Raw genomic sequence first — 26982 nt, forward strand, 5'->3', positions numbered from 1 at the left:
CATTCATGCAACCACAAAGGGTCGTTGTGAGGATCCAATAAACAAGCTAACCCACAAGAAGCACTCAGACCAGTGCCTGGCACACAACGTGCTCTCAACAAATGCTGGTAATTGTTCACGTCCTGGTTCCTTCATTCATTCAATAAGCCCTTGATGACCCCAGAGGCAGGGATGGGAGATGGAGTCTTTGACTTCAAGTCGTTTATGACTATATCCGAACACAAAGAAAAGCAAGAGCACCTAGAATGTAATGGAGACCCACACAGAGCAGTGAAATCGGAGAGCTGGGTAAATTCAAGGACCAGCAGCATGATGTTCAGTTTCATCAGGGGAAATCTGTCAGCCAGTAAGAAGTTTTCCTTTTCTGTCAGACGGTGGAAATGTCAGAGACATACCACAGTGGCACTACTTGGCTTCTAGTTTCCTTCAAAATTTAAGCTGTTACTCCTTTAATGGTTGCAATCTTTATAAAACTTTATGTAAATTCAGATGGATCCCATTTTCTAGGACAGTAATATATTACAAACAAATGCATAGGAAGGATTCAGAAAGACACATGCCGAAGTGTTACTAGTGGTTTTCTCTGGAAGGATAACATTATGAAGTATGGATACTCTTTCTGTTCCTCTTTCAGTCTGAAACTTCTGATTTTTCTATAATGAGCACAGATGATTCATGCAATAAATTTAAACAATTAAATCTATGTAAAAAGTATGAGAGGGAATTTTTTGACACCCTTTTAAACTTCTAGTTCATTTTCAGCCACTGTAACAACAGCTCTGCATGACTTTCCTTTTTGTGCGTGGACTGAAATGCTTAAAGATGCATAAAGAGTTGAAAAATTGTCTCTTGGTACACCAGCACTTCCAACGCTGGAAGAAAAGAGTGATTGTTATGTCAGCCAGTTTTCTGCTGAGCAAATGATATATTGTCTCCCTGTATAAGGAGACTGAATTTTTATTGTGAAGTCCCCTTTCCTAACTCCTGCATTTGGTGTTTCTCTTGTTCTAAAGGGGCTTTCAATTTAGACCATAATTCCAGGGGAGCTATTTCAAATCCTGGAAGATGATGCTGTGAAAGTGTTGCACTCAATATGTCAGCAAATTTGGAAAACTCAGCAGTGGCCACAGGACTGGAAAAGGTCAGTTTTCATTCCAATCCCAAAGAAAGGCAATGCCAAAGAATGCTCAAACTACCACACAATTGCTCTCATCTCACACGCTAGTAAAGTAATGCTCAAAATTCTCCAAGACAGGCTTCAGCAATAAGTGAACCATGAACTTTCAGATGTTCAAGCTGGTTTTAGAAAAGGCAGAGGAACCAGAGATCAAATTGCCAACATCCGCTAGATCATCAAAAAAGCAAGAGAGTTCCAGAAAAACATCTATTTCTGCTTTACTGACTATGCCAAAGCCTTTGACTGTGTGGATCACAATAAACTGGAAAATTCTGAAAGAGATGGGAATACCAGACCACCTGACTTGCCTCTTGAGAAACCTGTATGCAGGTCAGGAAGCAACAGTTAGAACTGGACATGGAACAACAGACTGGTTCCAAATAGGAAAAGGAGTACATCAAGGCTGTATATTGTCACCCTGCTTATTTAACTTATATGCAGAGTACATGAGAAATGCTGGGTTGGAGGAAGCACAGCCTGGAATCAAGATTGCCAGGAGAAATATCAATAATCTCAGATATGCAGATGATACCACCCTTATGGCAGAAAGTGAAGAACTAAAGAGCCTCTTGATGAAAGTGAAAGAGGAGAGTGAAAAAGTTGGCTTAAAGCTCAACATTCAGAAAACGAAGATCATGGCATCTGGTCCCATCACTTGATGGGAAATAGATGGGAAAACAGTGGAAACAGTGGCTGACTTTATTTTTCTTGGCTCCAAAACCACTGCAGATGGTGATTGCAGCCATGAAATTAAAAGACACTTAATCCTTGGAAGGAAAGTTATGACCAACCTAGACAGCATATTAAAAAGCAGAGACATTACTTTGTCAACAAACATCTGTCTAGTCAAGGCTATGGTTTTTCCAGTGGTCATGTATGGATGTGAGAGTTGGACTATAAAGAAAGCTGAGCACCAAAGAATTGATGCTTTTGAAGTGTGGTGTTGGAGAAGACTCTTGAGGGTCCCTTGAACTGCAAGGAGATCCAACCAGTCCATCCTAAAGTAGATAAATCCTGGGTGTTCATTCGAAGGACTGATGTTGAAGCTGAAACTCCAACACTTTGGCCACCTGATGCGAAGAGCTGACTCTTTTGAAAAGACCCTGATGCTGGGAAAGATTGAGGGCAGGAGGAGAAGGGGACAACAGAGGATAAGATGGTTGGATGCCATCACCGACTCAATGGACATGGGTTTGGGTAGACTCTGGGAGTTGGTGATGGACAGGCAGGCCTGGCGTGCTACGGTTCATGGAGTTGCAAAGAGTCGGACATGACTGAGCGACTGAACTGAACTTATTTATATACATGCCTGTGTGATTTCCTGAAATGCAGAGTAGCATGCATAAGTGATTTCATAAAATGTGGAATAGTAAGAAAATGTCATAGGACTACTGTTCTCCACCACTATTCTCTGTGAGAGGAGGAATGCAAAAGGAATCAGGGGCTTAGCGACTACCTCACACCGGGATGACACCGGGATGACAGCCAGTGCTGGCCCCTATCTGCTTTGTTTTCTCTTTCCATAAAAGAGTGATGGGACACACTCATTGATTCTTACTGGTGATGTTAAGCATTTATTCACAGGAAAACATCAGTGGCTCCTTTGAGGATGCTTCCTATGTCTGAATGAAGAGAACGAAGTGAATTTAACCAGGACTAAACCTTGACTCTAGCCCACCCACTGATCACCCAAAAAATGACAGGGTCATGGGAGCATTTCTTAGACATTTTCTACCCTTCAGTTACTTTGTAATTGGTGATAAACGTCGAGAATGTTCTCACATCTTTGGTCACATACTCCTCATACATGCTTTCTTCAATCTTCATCAGAACATGGCCCCTCCTCCTTTCAAAATCACACTCGTAATCCTAAGTTTCTCCACTTACAACACACAAACCGTTTTCTTCTATTTTTCAATGTTAAGAAATAGCACCTTAGAAAGTTCTACTCCACAATGATTCCTCTATGTAATAACTCTAAAACTCTTCTCTTCAATGTGCCGTGGTACAATTTAACAAAAAAGTCTGAGTGAACAACACTCTTAGTTTTCTAGGCATATTTATAAAAATAAATATAGTTCATTAAAACACACAGCTTACAAACTGAGCCTAACTAAAAAGGAATTTTTATTTCTTTTATATTTCCTCCCATTACCCTTTCATGCATTGTCAATTAAAATCTCTCCTCTGGCAGGATCACACTGAGTCAAATGAACAAAAAGGAGAATAAATGGGACAAGACTTGAGCCAAACTGTATAAAATAAAGCATGGTCCTAGAGTCCTGCAATCAGAGAGGATGGCTGGGTGCAGGAAGCAGAGTCCTGAGGAGCTCTAACATGCTGCATTCCTGGAAGGACGCCCTCAGGCAGGGATGTCGACCTTACACTCAAAGGGATCTTCCCTTTCACCTCCATGAAAGGCCACTTCTCTCTGACTCATCCCCACAGCGCCTCTTCTCCTGGAGGGTCCTCAGGACCCCCAGGCACAGTGCTGGAAAGCAGTGAAAGCCCTCCCCAGGGATTCTGCACACTCTGGTCTCAGTTTTGTTGCTGTGTGACCTTGGGCAAGTCACTCAGCCATTGGGGACACTGCTTTCTTATCTACTGATAAGCTCCTTTCAACCCCCGTCATCTGCTCTGTGGTGTGGACCCCCCGGTGGCTCCAGGTGGGTGGGGTCTGCCTGTGAAGAAGGCCCAGTGAAGAGGAAAAGACCCTGATGCTGGGAAAGACTGAAGGCAGGAGAAGAAGGGGACGACAGAGGGTGAGATGGTTGGATGGCATCACTGACGTGATGGGCATGAGTTTGAGTGAGTTCTGGGACATGGTGAAGGACACGGAAGCCTGGCGTGCAGCAGTCCCAGGGGTTGCAAAGAGCCAGACATGACTGAGTACCTGAACAACAGGGGCAAGGGCCATGCTTTCTTAGGTGGAGAATCACTCAATCACCTTCCTCACTGCTGCCCTTGTTTTGCACCCCTTGTTTTACCCTGCAGCAGAGTCTCCACCTTGATCCCATCCAAGTATTCCCTTGGGCAGAATTCCGAGTCCATTTCCATCTAGAGCAAATACCCCACACTCCTCCCCAGTGATTTTATGGACGAAACCCTTCTACGGCCGTTTGTTTCTAGGCACTTAACTTTATGGCCATCCTGTCTCACTGTGATACAGCGTCCTGCTCCTACTCAGCCCTTCAGATGACAGGACCGAAGACCTTAATGATTACGTGCCTCCTCCTGCCAGGACAGGAGAGACGGGAAACAGACATGAAACAGGCCAAATCCAGCCTCATTTCTAGAAACAGGTGGCTTTTGGAAAATGTGTTACTACTTGTCATCTACGAGAGTACTTTGGTCACAAGATACTTCACAGAGCACAGGGAAACTGAAATGCAAAACTACCCTCTAGGACCAAGGGTGTCCTGGCCCAGGGGCTGGCGAGATGCAAGGAAGATTGCACGTGGTGGGGCTGGACACAGCAAGCTGTCACGCCCCGGACCTTTGACATGACTTAGAATCACAGGACTGTGTCCCCCATCCTGGGGTTCCTTGCTACAGCAAGCACATTATGATGTGACCTGTACAATCTATCTACACCAGGAGGAGGACATGCAGCCTGTCACGCTGCTTGATGTAAAGTAATAAAAAGGCTCATCTTTCAGTGTCATATCTTCTTGCCTTTTCATTCTATAAGGTGACTGATGCGGAGGCTGAAGCTCTAATACTTTGGCCACCTGATGCAAAGAGCCGACTCACTGGAAAAGACCCCGATGCTGGGAAAGACTGAGGGCAGGAGCAGAAGCGGGCAACAGAGGATGAGATGGTGGGATGGCATCACCGACTCAACAGACACGAATTTGAGCAAACTCTGGGAGATGGTGAGGGAGAGTGAAGCCTGGTGTGCTGCAGTCCATGGGGTTGCAAAGAGGAGGACATGAATTAGAGACTAACAACAATAAAGAGGCATTCTGGTTCACACAGGTTGATATACTTGGTTGCCGGGAACCTCCCAAGGCCAGGCACCTATCACAGTGAGTCAGCAAATCTGGAAGAATAGGTCCTAAAGGCAAGGGAACCAAAATGGCCCCCACAACACCCCAACCTGGACTACGGTTATGCATCAGTGTAATGCCACCTGGGGGGCCTAATGGAAGACAGCTCAAGGGACCAAGAGGTAGCTCAGCATCTCACAGATGCTTATGTTTCATATCCTTGCTGAGTCTACAGTTCATCAGAGAAGTTAAAGCTCCATTTTGTAACAAGCACTATTCATATAACGTATACCATTAAGGATCTCAAGTTTCTTAGAATCCGTCCATACGCTTTGGTGAAAAAAACCCAGTCCTTGAAATCTAAAGTGGGTTGCCTACTTTGTTCTCTGCATAAAGCTAAGCTTCGTCCAGCCTGAATTACTATCACATTATTATTTACAAGCCCTCATGCCTGCACACAGCATCACAGTTTACATAGAACTCTGATATCTCACATATCATTTGATCCTTATAATTCATCAAGATAGGGGCCACTGTCCTCATTTACACTTAAAGAAAAAGACTCTGAGACGTCCTTTGAATTGTCAAGTTCACAGAGGTAGGCAGGTGCAGGGCTGGAACTATACCCTCCGAGTCTTCTGTGTTACAACAGTCTGACCTGTGTGTGAGTTACTAGCTGGCTTCTTTAAAGAACCAGAATATCATGAGCTACTTTTTCTAGAAGCGCTTAACTTAAATATAGAAACAGCTAACTTATCAGGCCTGGAACCTAATCACATCATTCTGGCGCTCACTGACCTCTTCGCGGGCCCAGCAATCTAACCACAGAACTCTCTGTCCATAATCGGGAGGAGCAAAGCACGGTCTCTCCTCTTCAGAGGAAGCCACACTCCCTGATAAACCAATGACAAGCCCATCTATATTCTCACTGCCCTGCAGGCGGGAAGCCTGCATGGAGACACAGGGAGGTGGACCAGGCACATGGCCTTCAGAGCCAAGGCAGACCTTCCCAAGCCAACGGCTCAGCCTGTGTTTCCTCTGGCCAGGGGCTCTGTGAGGGGAGCTCTGTCAGATAAGACTTTGGGGCTTAGCAACCTCTCCCACTGCTGCACAACACCCTTTGGAGACATTCAGAGACCAGCTGTGTAGGGAGAAAACAGAGGAGAAAAAAAAAAAATGAAACCATGGGTAATGTGGTCGACCAGAGCAGGGGTGGGGGGCAGAGGAGAGTGACAGTTACGTGTGGGAAGAAGAACGAAACCGAGGTGCAGATATGAAGAATGGCCTCCCTCTCCCTTAGAACCACTATTTAGTAGCATCATTTCCCAAGCCATATTAGTAGGTTCCCATTTAAAAAATAGATTGGGGAGGATACACAGAGGTTGAAGATCACATCCTCCCCAAATTCAAACTGCTAGAACATGGAGTGCATTTTCTGTAATACCTGTAAACATTCTGTGTAACTATACAGTATTAAGTAGAAAAGTTTGGGGGGAAAAAAAAACTTATCCCTTAAAGAGTCTACCAAGAGTTCCTCCAAATACCCTCTTGAAATCCTCAGTCCTGGGTTACAAGGCTCCCTCGAGAGGCATCCAGCCAGCCAGATGGCCTGTGGTCTACACGCAACCTGCTGCCTGAACTGCTCACCCCCCGCCCCCAGGTCTCCAGGTCCAAGTTTAGACCAGTCCACCTCTGGCTGCACAAAAGCTGTGTCAGGGGCCCACCTAAGTCCAGCTGGAATCAGGCTAGATTAGACCAGCCCAAGGGTGACGTGTAGCCTGCCAGGGGGATAGATACAAATTCAGACTTGGTGATGGTACCGACTAAACAATTTTAAAGACAGCATTGTAACATTTTTCACTGGTTGTCTTTGCACATTCCATCTGTTGCTGGGAGGTGTGGGGGGCAGACTGTTGACCTTGGTGAAACACCTGCCTGTATCCAATGTGGTCCCTATGTCTTTCCCACTTTACCAACCTCTATTTTTGATCCTGTGTGGGTCCCCAAAATGTTACTGCCCACTGGCTGCCCATCACCATCAGTCCTGGGTGCCAGCACACAGGGGCATCCAGCCACACCCTACGCCACAAGAAGGCTTTTCAGCTCTGGCTGCGGGAGGGCCCTGGGATGCCGTGACAAGGATGAGAAGGATGCTGGGGTCCCGAGCTTCCGAGGAAACCAGGCCCTCCCTGCCAGCTGGCCCAGAGACACCTACCTGACACTCCACATTGCAGTAAAATGCCTGCTTGCATCTTCCACATTTGGACAAGCCTTCTTTCCTTAAAAAACAGAAAGGGCACTGTAGTGGCGAGAGGCAGAGAAACGTGAAGCCGCGCATTTTATCATGCAATAACAGCCGCCATCTGGTTCGAAAGCAGAGCCAAGAGTCACCTTACCTTGCTCTCCCACTGCTACGTGGGATTTTCCCAAAGGAGAGTTTGACCAGACTCAGCCCTTGAGTGGGAATGAGTTAGTCAAAGGGGACTAACGCTGCCACTGACTGACCCCGACAGCAGGAAGGGTACTTTCCAAAGAGACGAAGGACATGCTCTCTGACTTGTGAGCCTGGCCTGGGACACCACAGCTGTTAACATCAACCTGCACTATGACTCAATGCTTTGGGGCAAGTCAGAGGCTCTTGTGTCCTGTTTTTCTCAGCTGCTAGAAAGGGACAGAAACAAACAAAGCCATCTTGGAAGCCTGGTCTGTAAAGACAGAGGACTGGGGTCGACCTATATTGCTGAGAACACAAAGTGGGTGACAATCTTTAGTATTTAGGGATGGAGCATGTCAGTAACAAATGTCTGAGAAGCGAAGTTTAAAAACAACGCTACCCAGCAACTGGAGGCATATTCTTAAATAAAATACCCCTGGATCTGACTGGCACACACATCTACCTTGTCTGTACCCACTGAATGATTCTTCTGCTTTGTCATAATTAGGTTAGTCCTCCCCGTTCATCACCATAGAATTCATTTTCCTGCTTCTCATAGGGGACAGGGACGTTGCTATTCCCCAACTGTTAGGTGCTGGTGTGTTTGCTGCATTAGACAAGCCATGGGATTTTTCAAAAGCTGTGAAGCCACTAAATTAAACCGCCTATGACAGAACCCTTCAAATTTTTCTGAGATGGGGAACAACCACTTCATTAAATGAGAGTGCAATCTGTAAAGCCCGCTGTCTGCTTCTCACTGACCACCCTGAAGCCAGCTTTCCAATGTACAGAAATGCTCGTGCTGCAAAGGGCAATCTAGCTTACTGCCAGGGGTGCCCCCTCCCCTGCCATGGAGCCCCCTCACCCCAACCCCATCTGCAGCATGCCCGGAGGGCTGACATTGCAAGACATACATATCATCACGCTGCAGAGTCCTCCTCCGCGTCTTCTCAGAGAGTGGTAGTCACCACACTACTCCCACGGAATCGGGAAAGGGTTCCAAAAATGCTACTGTTGGAATGAAACTGGCTGCCTTGCAGTTTTCATGACAGTGCTTGGATTCCAAGCAGCAGGCTGAAGAATTGTGTGGGAGAAAAAAAAGCAACTCACAGTTGAGGTATAAATAAATATTCCGAGTTTGCACATCTCAGTGGTTCAAAGAGGAGCCCACTAATTTGGCTGAGTGCATCCTCTGGCCTGAAATACCCTCCGAGGATACATGTGGATGAGATGGCCAGCCCTGGCGTCTCCTGCATTTTATGCCAAGGGGGAGCGGACAGACGATGTGCTCAAAGACAACTGTGAAGTGACTAGTGAGCAAGTGCTAATTGACAGGCACCGTGAAGGAATGCCAAAGGGACGGAGAGAGCAGACGGGCAAAGCCGCAGAGGGAACTCTGAAAATTCTTTTCCAAAAGACGTGTGTTGGGACCTGGACAATGGATGGGTAGACGCCACCCGTAACAATGTCCATCTGAAACAGCCATTTGGTGACGGTTGGTTTTGCAGGGGGCAAGGTCATAAAACCTCTCTGAGAATTTAAAGCTATTAACTCTCCCCAACAACCCAGCTTATCCCCAGCCCTCAAAGAACAACAGAAAATGTTGTGAAATTTTGAGGGCTCACCAGCCACCTAGAATCTATGCACAGACTAGTGAAGTGTCTCTGAAACCAGAATTAAGACCCTCGATATAACAGACCAGGAAACTATCACAAAAAATGTCTTTCTTAGCTCTACACCATACAAAAAGAAAACAAGGATTATATACAGAGATCTTCCACACATAGATGTGAGCAGTAAAGCTAATATGAAACCAAGGTTTGTTTTCAGCTTGTTTTTGGCTTGTTTCGGATATTACCAAGGTACTATCCCAGGAAGGAAAAAAAACTGGGCTCTGGTGAATGCAGGAAGAACTCTATTGGGGTTTCATCAAAATAATAGATCTCCCAAAGGCCAGGCTTCATTCAGCCTGGCTAGTCACCAAGTCCACGGCCACAGACAATGAAGACCAGGAAGAAAGAGCTAACTTGTCAGGAGGTTACATAATGCCAGTGGTTCTTGAGGTGTGATCTGTAGACTACCGGAGGCCCAGAGGCCCTTTCAGGGAGCCCATGAGATCAAAACTATTTCCAGAATGAACTACTGCCTTTAGGGTCTTGACATTTGTGCTCTAGAAAGTGAAGGGTGCCCGGAGGGTGAAACCCGCAAGGCTGTGAAGTGAAATGAAGTGAAATTCACTCAGTCGTGTCCAACTCTTTGAGATCCCATGGACTGGCACATGGGATTCTCCAGGCCAGAATACTGGTGAGGGAAGCCTTTCCCTTCTCCAGGGGATCTTCTCAACCCAGGGATCGAACCCAGGTCTCTCGCATTGCAGGCAGATTCTTTACCAGCTGAGCCACAAAGCCTTTGGTACAAATCAAAGTAGCGAGTAAGTCGTCATTGTATTCCTCCCTTCCACATGCTCAGTCGGGGGGAAAAGCCAGTTTCACTTAGGAATACCCCTAAAGAAATCTAAACTATGATACAAATGAACTTACCTACGAAACAGACTCACAGACATAGAGAACAGACTTGTAGTTGCTAAGGGGTAAGGGATGGACCCAGAGTTTGGGATGAGAGAATGCAAACCATTACACGGTGGTGGCAGTCTCACTAAGTTGTGTCCGACTCTTGCGACCCCATGGACTGTAGCCTGCCAGACTCCTCTGTGTGTGTGTGTATTCATATATATATATAACTGAATCACTCTGCTATATAGCAGAGATTAACACAACATTGTAAACCAAGTAGGCTAAGATAAATTAAAAACAGAATGTCCCTAATAAAGCCGTGTGTGCACGCTCAGTCACTTCAGCTACGTCCAGCTCTTTGTGATCTCATAGACTGTAGCCTGCCTCTGTCCACGGGACTCTCCAGGCAAGAACGCTGGAGTGGGTTGCATGCCCTCCTCCAGGAGACCTTCCTGACCTAGGGATCACACCTAAGTCTCCTGCAGTTCCTGAATTACAGGTAGATTTTTTACCACTGAGACACCCGGGAGGCCCACTAACGCAGGCACAAATGTTAATGTCCTTGAATCGTGAGTCTTTGGTATGTATCATCTCGGCACCCTGAGATGAAGGGGGCAGAAGGCAGGAAGTGTTTCTGCTCCTCCTGAAGAATGAGGGTTATCTCAAGGATGAACTCTTGGCCATCCCTGGAGCTGTAAACTGAACGTGCCACTGTTTTCTTGAAATATCACTTTTATTAAGAAGAACAACTTTAGACAAACTGGCTGTTCAGACTTGTGTATTTGGCAGGTATATTATGGAAATAAATGAAGTGAGTCCATCACATCAAGGAAAATAATTGACAATATTTGTTGCCAATGATAAAATGTGGGCTCTTAAGCAAAAATTAGAATTTTGGAACACATGTATCTGCTGCCCAGAGTTTGACAGTCTCTCATCTGAAAGATTGGTGATGGTTTTAAAAATTGTGGGGTTTTTTTTTGTTTGTTTGATTTCATGGTTTGATGAAATAAAGTTTTAGGAGGTCTATATAACTGAGTGAACCAACGTTTTCCAAATGACCAGAGTATGATGTTTAAAAAATTACACATGACTAAAAGAGTCATTCAAAGTACAAGACAGACTAAGGGATTTTATGTAACAGAGTACATAAAATTCATAGATATGGCTTCAGAGTGCACGTTACAACTAATATTTAAGACAAAAATCACTTCACTGAGTTCTAACAGTGAATCAAAGAATATCCACAATTAACTGAAAAGGCTATTAAAATACTCCTTCCCTTCCAATTACACACCTATTTGAGGCCAGATTTTCTTTGCATATGTCAACCAAAACTACATTACATGCCAGACTGAATTCAAAAGCATATCTGAGAATCCACTTGTATTCTTTAACCTCTCATTAAAGAGATTTGCAAAACTGTAAAACACCACTCATTAATTATTCTCATTAATTCTTTTGTCTTAAAGAAGCATCCTCATTTTAAAAAACAAGTGCTTTATAATATTTTCTATTTTTAATTATAAATATGGTAAATACTAATAAATATCTCGGTGAACAAAAAAGCTCTTTGGAGTTCTCAATTTGTATAGGTAGAGAGGGATCTTAAGAACAAAAAGTTTGAAAACTGCTGATTTCTTCTAATCATTCCATCAGCTCTATGAAGAGGTTATTATTCCAGCTTTTCAAATGAAGATACTGAAGATCTTAGAGGTGAAGGATCTAACTCAACATGGCCATTCAGCAAGTTGGTAGCAGAATCAGAATTCACACATCAAGGGACATATTTTGTCTCCATCATGCAAAATATCCTTCCTTGAGTATGATGACATGATCAAGGAGCATATACTACAGCAAACAAAAATAATCTATGTGTCCAGATAAGGTCATTCAGTTCAGTTCAGTTCAGTCGCTCAGTTGTGTCCGACTCTTTGTGACCCCATGAATCACAACACACCAGGCCTCCCTGTCCATCACCAATTCCCGGAGTTCACTCAGATTCACGTCCATTGAGTTGGTGATGCCATCCAGCCATCTCATCCTCTGTCATCCCCTTCTTCTCCTGCCCCCAATCCCTCCCAGCATCAGAGTCTTTTCCAATGAGTCAACTCTTTGCATCAGGCGGCCAAAGGATTGGAGCTTCAGCCTCTGCATCAGTCCCTCCAGTGAACACCCAGGACTGATCGCCTTTAGGATGGACTGGCTGGATTGCCTTGCAGTCAAAGGGACTCTCAAGAGTCTTCTCCAACACCACACTTCAAAAGCATCAATTTTTTGGTGCTCAGCTTTCTTCACAGTCCAACTCTCACATCCATACATGATCACTGAAAAAAACCATATCCTTGACTAGATGGACATTTGTTGGCAAAGCAATGTCTCTGCTTTTGAATATGCTATCTAGGTTGGTCCTAACTCTTCTTCTAAGGAGTAAGCATCTTTTAATTTCATGGCTGCAATCACCATCTGCAGTGATTTTGGAGCCCTAAAAAACAAAGTCTGACACTGTTTCCCCATCTATTTCCCATGAAGTGATGGGACCAGATGCCATGATCTTAGTTTTCTGATAAGGTAATAGCAGTAAGTAAATAAGTGTTAGTTGTTCAGTCGTATCAGACTCTTTGTGACCCCATGGACTGTAGCCTGCCAGGCTCCTCTGTCAATGGAATTCTCCAGGCAAGAATATTGAAGTGGGAAGCCACTCCCATCTCCAAGAGGGTCTTCCTGACCAAGGGATCGAACCTGTAATAGCACTAGTGACGAGTAAATAAAGGCATTCTTTACCCTTGTCTGCACAGTGTCCCAGCTCCAGCGGAATCCTGTTAATGCTGCGCCATGCTGTACTTGGCCACTCAGTTTGTCCGACTCTTTGTGACCACATGGCTGTAGCCCGGCTGGCTCCTCTGTCCGTGGGATTCTCCAGGCAAAAACACTGGAGTGGGTTGCCATGCCCTCCTCCAGCGGATCTTCCCAACCCAGGGATTGAACCCAGGTCTCCCGCGTTGCAGGGGGATTCTTTACTGTCTGAGCCACCAGGGAAGCCCAAGGATTCCAGAGTGGGTAGCCTATCCCTTCTCCTGTTAATGCTACTTGGCTTCAAAGATACAATGGGAAGAATCCAGTCATTTCTGAAAATGAGATCCAGGAAGGGGAACATCCCCACAGAGGGTCTCTTAACCAACTATGCCAGAGGACTCAATGTCACCTGAAGTGGACTGGAATTAAAATAAGGGCTGATTTTGTATTCAGCCTGTGCAAAGAAGGTCCCTCTGTCTCATTCAGGGAGTAAATTCAGGCAGTAAATCCAGGTGTGTTCACAGACAGACACTGGGCCAGTCCACATGGGATTGCGTCCTCTGGGAACTGGGTGATAACACACTGCAGCTCTCAGAAAGGACAGAAAAGCCTTGCCTGGCTCGGATGCAGATGTTACTGTATATGTGCTTATGGGGTCATCTACCTGGCTTACCTGTGTGAATATCCTTCACAAAGATTCTCCCGGCCAGACTGCCTTCAGTGGAGAGAAGGAGAAAAGCTAAGCCAGTTACTGACAGCGAACAGTGTAAGAATCTCCTTTGGTCTATTTGGTAACAGCAGTTCTCAGTGAAATGGGGTAGGGATGGGAACTCTGTTTAAACTACCCAGATACGTGCTTCAGTTCTTCCCATAGCTTACCACAGGGCGAAACACATGGTCTGTAGGTCTAATGGTGGAAACCCTGATTACAATGTGCTGAGCTGGCTCATGCGGGTGTGTGTGCTTCAGAGAGCAAGAGAGGGTTTGTGTGTGTGTGTATGTGCTTCAGAGAGCAAAAAGTAGAGCTCCTGAGAGTCCAACTACTGCTGACTGCAAAGTTCAGCCAGAGAGAAACTTCATATGGGATATCCATTTTCACTGTCGGAATACACAAGGCTTTTAGAATAAACTCTGTGCCTGCAGAAGACCCAGCTATAAAGCTTTCATTTGCGATGGAACCCGATCTGAATTGTCCAGGAGGTTTGGGGAAAGACTGCAAAACAAGGAACAGAAAACTGCCCTCCGTGACAGAAGAATAAAGGTCATTTGGAGGAATGAAGTGAAATAACTGAAAAGGAAGGGAACGAAAGGAACATTAATGGTGAAATCATGCACAACCTCTCAGAGCGGTTCTCAGCTTCAGCTGCCCACGCCCGTCTGGGGCTGGGTCCAGCTAGTCTTATCAGACTGGTTTGTGCTGGGAGTTTTAGAAAGCCACCCAGGTCAAATGTGCCTCCATAACACACAACTGCGCGTCTAGGCCTATGGTCGTCCATTTAGGTTGAGAGTTTTCGAGGGCAGAATTTGATGAAGAGTGTTGAAGCATTCTTTTCTGCAGTCCAGACTGCTTACAATGTAACTCTTCTTAAGAATGACTCACACACAGGATGGATTAGGTGGTTTAACTACCTTGATGATGGATGGATAGGTCGGAATAAAGTGGCAGACACTGTATTTTCTTACTATGACAAGCAAGTGTTCTGGAAGCCAGGCTCAGCTTTCTTTCCACCTCTTCCTGATTCCTGCTTCACAATGCAGGATGACTGTGCTGGGCTCCTTTTCCTACTTCCCTGTCTCAAATCCTTTTTCCTTCTCATGCTTGAGTCCTATGCGATCTTGGGCAAGTTATTCATCCTTTCTGAACCTGTTTCTTCCACCATAAAGATATAGTTTCTATCTCGCAGGTTTGTTATGTAAATTAAATGAAAAAATATAAGCGAAGCCCGCCACTACTACACTTTTAATTAGTCTTCATACTTTTGTGGTTTTTTTTTTAAGTGATGTCAACTCCTGAAATATCTTCAGTACCATCTTGCTCAGACTCATATTTAGAGGATTTATGCTTCTAAAGCCTTTGTTTTACAGGCAAATATCTACTTTGCTGTGAATGGAAGGGCTCTTTGAACTTAAGAAATGGTTCCATCCACAAAAGGAGGAAAGAAATGTGACAGGAAAATGCAAGTGTGTGATTATCAGTGGCTGAAACAGAACTCAGAAGACACGCTCCTGTCATTTTCGACAGAAGGAGACACGCGCAGTGATTAATTTTCTTGCTTTTAAAATTTGGAAGCCGGGAAGATCAACAAGTTAGGATTGTAATTAACAACTCCTGCTAGTTAATGCATTGCCGCAGGTGCTGCGCGTCCAGATAAAAAGGATTTGATCCTGTAAGCTCCCTCCTTTCTGCTACTGAAATGAATGCTTTGTGGGTTTTCCCCATGAAAGAGAATGATACTGGCATGGAGTGGGTTTGCAATAACAATTACTTTTAACTAACGATGATAGAAGAAGTGACAAGGAGGCTCTGTTGAACAGAGGCAGCCCCGGCCAAATGAAAAAAGAAAAGGAAAAAAGCCCCAGCAGCACAATATAACTTCACCATGGGTTGAAATAAGACAATCAGAAACAAAGTTAGCCTCCCACCCAGAGTGAGTGGTTCCACTGGCAAATTTTTATTGGAGAGAAATAAAAATTGGAGGAATTGTGGCAGAACCCTATTATAGCCCTGGTCAGGTGACAAGGATAATACTCAGGGTATGGGTTTTTGTGTAACCCTGAAAGATGTTCCATGTAGCACTTTAATCCACAATGTAACAGTGAAACGGGACCACGTGCTGCGGGAGCTTCTTCCCAGAGCAGGGCTGAACCTTCCCCCCAGGGCATCTGGCTTTGTTCTGAGGCTTGTTAAAAGTTAGAGCCCAGGGCCTCCAGGGAAGCAGGAAATATTTAGGGCAGTAAGGTAGCAACTAATAGGTTTTCCCAAATGTTGGAACCGAAGCTGTGATTTACAAGGAGAAAGAGGAGGCTTGGTGGTCAGCACTGAATAGTTGGCCTTATCATAAAAATGATGACCCTGGAGAAATGGAGTGACACAGGTCAAAGGGCAGAAAGTTTCGGCTGTCAGGAGAAACAGGACCTACTGGACGGCACGGTGACTACAGGTAATAATACAGTAGAGTATGCTTGAAAGTTGCTGAGACTTGAGCTTAAACATTCTTGTCACACAAAAGGAAGTTACCTATGTGAGAGGATGGATGCGCTGATTATCTTGATCTTAGTAATCATCCCACAGTCTCTATGTACACTTTACATATAATCATATCTGTCGATTTTTCCTCAATAAAGCTAAAAAAATACTGTAGACATGACTCTCCACATCACTGACTCATGAAAATCAAACTCAGCAATGAGAAAACAGTGAGGATGCTGATTTAAGATTTGTTTCAGTGAAGGCTCTAGGGAAGCCTGCCATGCTGCAGTCCATGGGGTCGCAAAGAGTTGGGCACGACGGAGCAACTGAACAACAGCAAAGACTCTAGTTGAGACGAGATCCTCCTCTGCCTTGGAAAGAAAAAAAAAAAGACCATGAGGCTCACATACAGAGCAGAGAACTACTGAGCCTATGGAACAGTGGCGATGACTCTTTTCAGCCACTGGACAGCACCTACGACCAAACCTCATCTTGCAGGTGCTGTAAAATCCCTAACAGCTGAAGCCTGCCTGAAGAACAGATGTGTGCGCTTTTAAACTGAACATTCTCCTCTGAAATTCTGTATATGAACTTCTGTGGGAGATCACAATGATGCTTCCTTGCAATGTGTCTTTGACCTCTCTGACGCTTACCAATGAGGAAGTCAAAAGGAAAGAAACAACAAACTCATTTTTAACTTATTCTCTCTTATAAGAACTGACCATAGTTAACAGCCACCATTGGGGAATGACGCAGCACCATTGTGGGGGAACTGGAAAGACCACTTATATTTTGTTTAGGTTTTAAGTGAAAAAAGCAGTAAGGGATAATTCCAGGCAGGGTGGAATATGGAGGACTTGAGCAGTCAAGATTCTGCCCTGAAGACAGGGATCAATGAAGTGTTCTATAAGAATCTATAAGGATCCAAGAATGAACAGAGAAGGGGATGAGGCCTTCCCACAGAGCTGTTTGTAAAATAAGACTGCAGAAATGAGACTGTTCATTGATTAAATATTTATTGAGGTCATGGACTATCAGGCCTCAGGCTAAGTGCTGGACCTACAAGGTTGAAGAAGACCTGGTTCCTGTAGTCAAGTAGCAAGTGTGATGAAGGAAGTATGCAGAAGGTGCTACGGGTGCAAACACACACATGTGTGTGTCCAAGCATGTATGCATGTACCACTATAAGCACTTTGGAGCTGCTGGAGTGAAATTAAGACTGCAGAGCAAACTGGACCATTGTGATGCCCAGCCTTGGGGGCGCGCCTGCAGGCAGCCTTGACCCGACAGTGGCCTTCCACTGGGTCACTCTCTGAAGATGCACAAAACAGAAGTTGGCGGTGGGCTGCTTTCCCCACTCTGTGCCTAGAAAATATTTAGCAGGTAGGTACCTCGGAAGGCCTGAACACGTGCTGAAATCAATTTACTATTGAGTGAAATAAGTCAACTGTTAGTTTCTGAATCTCTACTACTTTGTGACCCTGTAAGTTTTTAAGGTGAAAAAAATCCTAAAGCTTTTGAAAGTTGTATTTAAAAATATGTATTCAAATGTATGAATAAACACTTCTAAATACAGTTGAATAAATATTTCTAAATACAACTTAAAAAGCTTAATGGATATACATGAGTTTGAGTAGGCTCCGGAAGTTGGTGATGGACAGGGAAGCCTGGCATGCTGCAGTCCATGGGGTCGCAAAGAGTCGGACATGACTGAGCGACTGAACTGAACTGATTCAAGTGTATGAGTAGACCAAATTTCATCAAATTCCAAAAAATGTCTACCCAAAGTGCTGCTATTGTAACACAATGCAGGGATGCTACAGTTTCATTTGACCCAGTATTATCTGATCAGAGTTCTCCCTTAGTTTACATAAGTCATGAACTAGAGTGTGTGCTTAAACTTCTTGGTTAACAGTTTTATGACATACATACATGGATTATCAGTGTTGAGGAAAGAAAGCACTGAACTCAAAACATTACTGCCTTTAACAAAAACTCTGCTAAAATGACAAAGTTCAAGGCACTACAGCATCAGCTAAAAATTGTCACTTGCTATCTGCTTCTACAAGGATGACATCACTAGCCACTGCAGTCGCTGACCTTGAACCACTGCCTGAAAGGAGTCCAGGGTGGAGACGAGGAGTGAGGCACTCTGTGCTCTGGGAAGAACCGGCAGAACAGGCCTTCAGATAGCTAGAAATTTTCAGACAATTTTATGAGCCCAACTTCTGACATCTCCTCGTATCTAGAAAAGCACTAAAATCATTAGCAGAGACATCTGCTGCTCGTGACTAGTCACAACCTTCTTGAGACTCTTGGCGACCCCATGGACGGTAGTGCACCGGGCTCCTCTGTCCATGCGATTCTCCAGGCAAGAACACTGGAGAGGGTTGCCATTCCCTTCTCCAGGGGATCTTCCCAACCCAGGGATGGAATCTGGGTCTCCTGCATTACAGGCAGATTCTTTACCCACTGAGCCACCAGGGAAGCCCCCTTGGGATTAGCAGCAACCTTCTGCTGTGCGTTTCACCAAAATCAAACGTACGCTGAACTCCCCCACCCACCTCTTCAGAACAGGGCCTCAGAGCTATCTGAGAAGCTGTCTCTTGGGCAGTAAGTCCTCATTCTGCCCCCAAATAAAACTTAATTCACGACTCTCACGCTGTGCTTTTTCTTTTCAGTCTACAGTGCATATAATAAAGATGAATTAAACCTACTGGAACAGAAGCTTCATAGTGGGAGGGATTTTTGTTCCTTTTTTCCACCGGGATTCAGAACCTAGCGTGTGCTCAGCTGCTCAGTCCTGTCCGACTCTCTGCGACCCCGTGGACTGTAGCCCACCAGGCTCCTCCATCCATGGGGTTCTCCCGGCAAGAATACTGGATTGCGCTGTCATCTCCTTCTCCAAGGGATCTTCCCGATTCAGGGATCGAACCTGCATCTCCTGCATTGGCAGGCAGATTATCACTGTACCACTTGGGAAGCCCAGAACCACAGTGAATGCCCCATAAATATAAATATTTGCTGAATATATTAAGAACAGAATCCCTGCTCTCAGACAGCTTAATCATTAAATGTCTCTTACTGCTGAGGTTTTAAGAACCTGTGACTGACAGTGACCGTCACTCTGCTCGAGATTTGTGTAACTGAGGAGTAAGAGATGTTTTCAGGTGGCACAAGTGAAGAAAATCAACAAGATCTGAGCCCAGGGCCCACATCCCTTGAAGAGCCTTTCCTGGTCCTCACAGACTCAAGACAAAAAACTCCTCCGGTCCAACATCTTTTCATTTTGTCACAGATGGCAACATAACTGCTTTCAAGTGCCAGGATATAAAATCCTTGAGATTTCTATTTGGCTCAGATGAAAAAGTACATCCTGCTGTTAGCCAGACTTCCTTTGCACCTCCCTCCCCCAGGACACGCCTCTGTCTTCAGGCCTTGGTGTGAAATTCGCTTCTCCGTGAGGGAATCGTCCTTATTCTTCCTCTCCCCCAAGTGGTGACCGCAGATTCCCTGGGCAATGAGATGTCCTGTTCATCGCAGTGGACTTGCAGATACACAGTGGTGTCTCAGCTATCACAGCAAGCATTTATTTTGGTTTCTAGGGACTATAAACTTGTGAAACAGAAGCACTTTTGGATTCTTGGATGTACTCCTTTAAGAAGCGAACCCAATCCACTTGAATAATGCACATGCCATATTTCCACTCAGTCATCAGAAACCTTCCACTTAGCCCCTAGGTTTTATTTAATACATTGGCACAAGGAGTCCCACAGTATTTTTAAATTTTTGATAGAAGGAAAATATGAGACACACAGTTGGATTCTCAACAAATGCATGGACTAGAAAGATAAGTTGTTTCTTGAACCCTCAAGACACTTTGGTCTTATTTTCCTGCTAAATCGCATATCTCTGGCCTTCAGAGAAGTCTAGAAGAGATCCGATTTCCTTCTGTTCTATTGTGCTGGCGTGAACGCCTTTGCAATTGAAAAGGAGGCCTCCGAGGGTGGTAGGAACAGAGTCAGCAGAAGTTACACAAAGTGAGGTGTGTGGCTTTGTGACTGGTTAGAGCGCCTGTGCTAATGAGGCCAAGGTCATGGGTTCAGCCCCTGAAAAGGCAGTTACTTCAGTCAATTCCCTGCTGGAGGACTGCACCCCTAAACTCCCACAGATTCACTAGAAATCCAGAGATGCGAGGATTGGGATGAGAATGGGAGACTGATGGTGGTGTACAGAGATTGATCGCATTAATACAGATCCCTTGAGAGAGGACAGAGACCTCTAGTCCCAGAGTGGGCCCCTCTCCAGAGGCAAGGGGACGGCTCCAGAAGCGACTAACCTCCAGGCTGACCAGCGCTCTGTTGTGCTTAGTGGCTCCGTGTCTGATTCTTTGTGCTCCTATGGACTACAGCCCGCCAGGCTCCGCTGTCCATGGGGATTCTCCAGGCAAGATTACTGGAGGGGGTTGCCATGGTTGCCATGCCTTCCCAACCCAGGGATCAAACCCAGGTCTCTCACACTGCAGGCGGATTCTTTACTGTCTGAGCCACTAGGGAAGCCCAAGAATACTGCAGTGGGTAGCCTATCCCTTCTCCAGGGGATCTTCCCAACCCAGGAATTGAACCAGGGTCTTCTGCATTGCAGGCAGATTCTTCACCAGCTGAGCTACCAGGGAAGCCTCTCCAGAAGAGGGCTCAAAGCCTGCATCTGGTCAAATACAATCAGGGTGCCCTGTTCCTAGTTCCCTGGTGGTGATCAGGACTATATACTCATGGACTTAAAAGCAAGCAGGCAAAGCAGAGCCGGGCTGCCTTTGAGAGGAACAGGACATGGGAATGCAGAATCAGTAAGAAAGGAGAAATTTCAATCCAATTGTCCTGGCACAGGTCAGATGAAAGCAGTCCTCAAACTGAGAATGTGATTACTTCCCTCCACGTCTGAAGTACAAAAAACAAGATGTGCATATGGTGGGAACGACCTTAGTTATTGATGACTCCAGTTACAAAGGGATATTTGTAATTACTGACTGCCTCCTCGGGATGCAGAAATACAGCGGCTTAAAATTACAACGATTTCACGTTTTCTTTATATTGACAAGAAAAAGAAAGGGGATATGAACCTCAGGCAAAAGAGTTAAGTCTCAAACACCAAAATCAAGTAGCAACTTTCTTTGCAGTTTTCAAGTTCTATAAGATGAATTGATGCTTTTGAACTGTGGTGTTGGAGAAGACTCTTGCGAGTCCCTTGGACTGCAAGGAGATCCAACCAGTCCATTCTAAAGGAGATCAGTCCTGGGTGTTCTTTGGAAGGAATGATGCTAAAGCTCAAACTCCAGTACTTTGGCCACCTCATGTGAAGAGTTGACTCATTGGAAAAGACTTTGATGCTGGGAGGGATTAGGGGTAGGAGGAGAAGGGGACGACCAAGGATGAGATGGCTGGATGGCATCACTGACTCGATGGGACGTGAGTTTGAGTGAACTCCGAGAGTTGGTGATGGACAGGGAGGCCTGGCGTGCTGCGATTCACGGGGTCACAAAGAGTCGGACACGACTGAGCGACTGAAGTAAACTGAACTGAAGATAACTTCACTGTCCCAGGTTCTTAGCAATTCTGAGTTCTGTTAATCAGCTGCTGCCAAACTACAGCCCTGAACTCTGAATCTTCCCAAAGAAATTTAAGACATTTCTGAGCATCTTTTAAAGAATCTTTGGACAGACAGTGTGCCATTAGGTCAGACAGTGCTTGTCCTATAGGAATATGATCCAGGGGCCTTTCAGCACAGCTGCATCATGAATTCTATTCCCAAACCATGTCTGTTTAACTTTGCATAGAGCAAAGTTCTGAAGAATGGGTCTGTTTAAGAAAAAAAATAGGCAGGAGTGGTTAACATCCTCATGCTGCCCTACCAGAGCACACAGAAACAAACTCTATACGTACCTATAAAGACGAAGATGACAAACGCCTTTTAAATAATTTGAACATATTTAAGAATATCCCAGACTTCCCTGGTGGTCCAGTAGTAAAGAGTCCATCTGCCAATGCAAGAGTCCAGTCCATCGAACCTGGGTTCGATCCCTGGTCTGGGAAGACCCCACATGCCATGGGGCAACTAAGCCCAGGTGCCACAATGACTGATGGTGAGGATTGCAACTACTGAAGCCCACGTACCCAAAGACTGTGCTCAGCAACGAGAAAGGCACCGCAATGAGAAGCCTGTGCACCTCGACAAAGAGTAGCCTCCACTCACCCGACTAGAGAAAGCCCGCACACAGCAACGAAGACCCAACGCAGTCAAAGTAAATAAATAAAAGTGAAATTAAAAAAAATAAAAATATTCCAAACTCACCGAAGGACTGGAGCCTCATGTTTATTTTCACATTTCATCAGTTAATAGTGGACGATACAGAAGAATGTATGCAGTTGTTATACAAATTCCAAACCATTGGAATTAAAAAAAAAAATTCCCTGAAACCACAGCAGCATAAGATATAAATCCAAGAGAGATGAGTCAATTGATTTTGCTGAACTTTTAGAAACGATGCATTAATCTGCTGCATTATCCACAGGGGCAGGGGGAAGCAAAAGAAAAGAGGTGATAAAAATTGTGTTCACCTGAGAAAGCAGAAGTGACTCAAGTCCTCTTGTCCAGGTGTGAACCACATGGTAGTTTCAGGTCAAAAGGGACAGAGATATGTGTGGCTGAGTCATGTAGATGTATGGCAGAAACCAGCACAATATTTCAAAGCAATCATCGTCCAATAAAAAATTTTAAATTAAAAAAAAAAAAGGACAGTGAAGGAAAACCACACTCAGAACAGAAAGACACAGTTCCCTCCATGGAGAGGCTGGCCCTTAGGGGGCACTCAATATCTGCCCCCCAAAAATGTGAAATTCAAGGAAACAACTTTTCCAACACTCAGTTACTTCCTATGTAACACAGGACAAGGTCTTCTCTACACAAGCCATCCTGGGAGGATCAAAACACAAATGTACCTGGAAACGCTTTATGAGTTGCAAAGAGCAACACGATTTAAAGGAATATCATTTTATACGGGATCTTCAAATTTTTACAATCGAGAGGATATTGTGCAACTGCTTTTTGGAGGGAAAGGGGTTAGATGGCGGTTTTAACTCACCAGGGTTTGAATTTCACTTAGGATATCTATCCTGCTGCCAGTCTGCCTCTTTCATCTCAAATCGTTGCTAATCATGCAGCTTGGTCACTGGGCCCTGACACACCAGCACAGAAATGATGCTCCCTGCATGTGAAAAATGTTCCTGTCCTGGCTCTGTGCACACCTGAAGTCTTGCAGGACTGCCCCTTGCCACAGCTGAATCACGCTGAAGGCAGAGAGCAGAGCAGAGCCGTGGTATCCTTGCTAGGTGGACCATTCTGTTTTCCTCTGTTTCTTATTTCAAACCTTTGTTTAATTCCAGGGCAAAAGAGTATTAAAGTCGTTAATCATTTTGGAGCTACACAAGGCTCCTTAAAAAAAAAAAAAATAAACAAAGCTTTATCTGTGTAGGCTCATCATATCATTTTCATCAGGTTTTGGAAAATACTGAAAACTGATCCCAGACACCTATTATTTACGCAATTGAATGGGAGGTTGAGAACCGCTGCTTTCAACTCTGGGTCAACTTGCCATCTGAATGATGATTCCACTGGCCAACAAGGTATAATATTTTCTTCCCAGTATTCCCCAGCTCAACCCGACCGCCATAAAAATGTTCCTGAAATGAGAATATGTTCTCATACTGTTTAACATTTAGCCAACAGAGCTCATCAAACAAGTCCATAAAAGGAAGACACCGAGCCAATTGTGACACCTCCCGAGGGGTCTGGGTTGTACTAGGCACTTGACTTCCCTGACTCAGGATCAGCTCAGGAGGTGGGTGTTAATGTGCACTGCTTACAGATAAAGGAAGCTGGGAGTAAGTGCGTGCATGCTAAGCTGCTTCAGTCATGTCTGACTCTGTGCCACCCTATGGGTTGTAGACTGCCAGGCTTCTCTGTCCATGTGATTTCCAGGCAAGAATACTAGAGTGGGTTGCCACACCCTCCTCCAGGGCATCTTCCCCACCCAGGGATCAAACCCACATCTCTTATGTCTCCTGCACTGACAGGTGGGTTCTTTACCACTAGTACCACCTAGCAAGCCCAGAGGGGCTAAATAATTTGGCTCAAGACAATCCATCAGGAAGGGATGAAACCAGAATTCCAACCCAGTCCATCTGGCCCCAAAGTCCCTCCTTTGCAGTCTCTAAATAAAAGAAAAACTTGAAATACTGAAATGTTGAAAATGGCAAACCAATATCTCATTATCTACTGTACAAATGGCTGAATTTTATATTCTTCAGTGTAACTTTTTAGAGGAAATCTGTTGTCTGTGTGTGTGTGTGCGTGTGCCTGTGTGTGTACATATACCTTTTTTGGGGGGAACACCATGCAGATGAGGGGTCTCAGTTCCTGGACCAGGGATGGAAACCTATGATCCCTGCAACGGAAGTGTGGATTCTTAACCACTGGACCACGAGGAAAGTCCCTGTTGGCTATCTTAATCTTCCTACCCATTTCTTTAAAACACATGTAAAAAGATGCAGGGAATAGATTATAGGAGCATGTGCCTATAGAAAGTGAAAGTCACTCAATCATGTCCAACTCTTTGGGACCCCATGGACTGTATAGCCTGCCAGGCTCCTCTGTCCATGGAATTCTCCAGGCAAGAATACAGGAGTGGGTTGCCATTCCCTTCTTCAGGGATTTTCCTGACTCAGGAATCAAACCCGGGTTTTTTGTACTGGCAGGCGGATTCTTTATCACTGAGCTACCAGGGAAGCCCTCTCAGATGGAACATGGGTTACAGATTTTTCTCTTTCTGAGACAAATACTAGCAAGTGTTAAAATACATTAAATATCAAGTGGAAAAGTGTGCCACAAAATACTGACCATACCCAACGTATGTGCTTGCATGCGTTGTGCGCACACACACACACAAAATCTGAGAGGTCTGATGAGGACAGCTCCCAACTTGAAGACATTTATATTTTTAGGAGCTGCCTCTTAGCAGCTGAGGCAAGATACACATCTTCCCAAGTGTCACCCTGAGAAAATGTGATACAGAGGCAAACTTTTGCCTGTGTTACCCTGACAGTAAGAATTCCACTTTGCTCTGACTTAAGAGACTTCCTATTATTTTTCCATTTGCAGAACATACTTATTCTGAAAAACATCACTTCTTTTCCTTCAAAATAAGTCAAACCTTGATACAATTAATATGATAGGGAAGATCTCTGCAGGCTCATTTGCCTTAAGCAATATTATTTACCTTCAACTTCTGGCACAAGAAACAATATGTGCAGTTTTCTTTTTATGGCAGGGGAGGGGAAGTCATGGAAGAGTATTTGAGAATTTTGTTCCTATCCCTGGGGGAACCATGGGGACATACACGTGTGCCTCCAGTATAGCTGAACAGAATAATCTGTCCTCGGTCTATACGAACAGCTGACAGGGGAAAGAATGCTAAATCTTTGAGATTGATCTAGCCACTAATTCTAAGTGAACTGGATTTAAAAGAAACCACAGAGTGAGTACAAAGATATTTCTGATTTCACAGGTGTCATGATGTCATGATGTCATCATAGCCTGTGTGTTATTTTAGCTGATTTCAAATGAGTCCTCAGGGAGAGAGAGGAAAGGAACTGTGGGTGTTGACAGAAATTCACCTAAGCCAGAGAAAAGCAGGAGGAGGTGCAGCGGTCCCTCCCCAGTGCAGGGGCAGCGCCGGAGAGGGGCCTAAGGCAACAGTGACACTAATGACTGTCATTCACAAAAGGGGGAAACAGAGGCAAACGCCATCCCATAGGGCGGGGTGACTGGCCAAGCCGCACCTGGGGCACTTTCCGGTCCGGAGGTGAGGGCGTGTGGAGCAGGTACAGTTGGTGGCGAAAGAGAACCATCTCCCCGCTCTGCGGCTCCACTGCGAACCCAGCTGGATTTGATCTATAATTCACCGGAGGAGGAGTCTGGTAACAGACATCTGAGCGCCTACTAGGTGCCTGGTCCCGCAGTCTTCTCTGCCACGATGGATCCCAGGAATCACCAGGATCCCTGACGGAGGAGGGAGGCCCCTTCTGTGTGGGGTGACCTTGCTTTGCTCCTGCCACTCCAGACACCCACGCTGCTTCAGACTCTGAGCCACAGCGAGGCTCAGAAGATCAAGGGACCAGACACAGCAGCCTTTTTAACTTTGGGAAAACCCAATGCTCACTTCACTCAAACGTCGCAAAGTGGTGCCATGACCCTTTAGCTCTTGGCTCACCAATTCAAAGAGACACATCACATACAGCCCTTAAGCTGCCCACGGCATGATTCTGTGTCTAGTTCCTTTCCAGGTCCCCCCAAAGCGGAAGACAGCTCTGGCAGGGAGTCTGGGCAAGATGACTATAGTATTTAGCTTTTGTCCCTTCTTTTGCTCTGTCTTACCGTGGAATAAGATGAACATATCTCAGGCACTGAGTTCTTCGGTGTGTGTTGGACTGGAGACCTGTATTCAAAAGGTACCTGCCAACCTCAGGTGGGCTTAATCTAGCCCAGAAATCTCCACTTGGAAGATGAAGAAACTGAGGTTCAAAGAAAGGGAAACAGGGTCCGGGAAGGTCCCATGGCATAAACTCCAATGCCATGGTTCCTGCCTCAGTCCTTTTATTGAAGACTTGGCTAGGTAGGCAATGGGCAGAACTGAGAACATCAGATTTCATTTTCTTAACTATAAGCGTGAATATACATACTTCTTCTATGGGCAGTAGTTCTCTCCCCCTTAAAACTGAAAGTGTTGCATTCATGCTTTCTAAGAGTGCCTTTAGGTCTGAAATCGTCAT

The 26982-nt window shown here is 45.1% G+C and overlaps 1 protein-coding gene across 2 annotated transcripts in view; it reads right to left on the reverse strand.

Annotated features, from left to right (window-relative positions):
- The window catches only part of SMYD2 (SET and MYND domain containing 2), a 53542-nt gene that overhangs the window by 25601 nt on the left and 959 nt on the right, over positions 1–26982 (reverse strand). The window contains exons 1-2 of one of the 2 annotated variants that reach the window (XM_052654167.1): positions 7563–7695; positions 7382–7445 (exon numbers count right to left, since the gene is read on the reverse strand). Coding sequence is in view for 1 of the 2 variants with exons in the window: in XM_052654165.1 (XP_052510125.1) it covers positions 7382–7445 (64 nt within the window). In the remaining variant the exon portion in view is untranslated. Of the gene's footprint in view, positions 1–7381; positions 7446–7562; positions 7696–26982 lie in introns of those variants that run through there. The other variant, XM_052654165.1, reaches the window with a different exon arrangement.

Source organism: Budorcas taxicolor, chromosome 16 (genome assembly GCF_023091745.1).
Source record: "Budorcas taxicolor isolate Tak-1 chromosome 16, Takin1.1, whole genome shotgun sequence".
Taxonomy (NCBI): Eukaryota; Metazoa; Chordata; class Mammalia; order Artiodactyla; family Bovidae; genus Budorcas; species Budorcas taxicolor.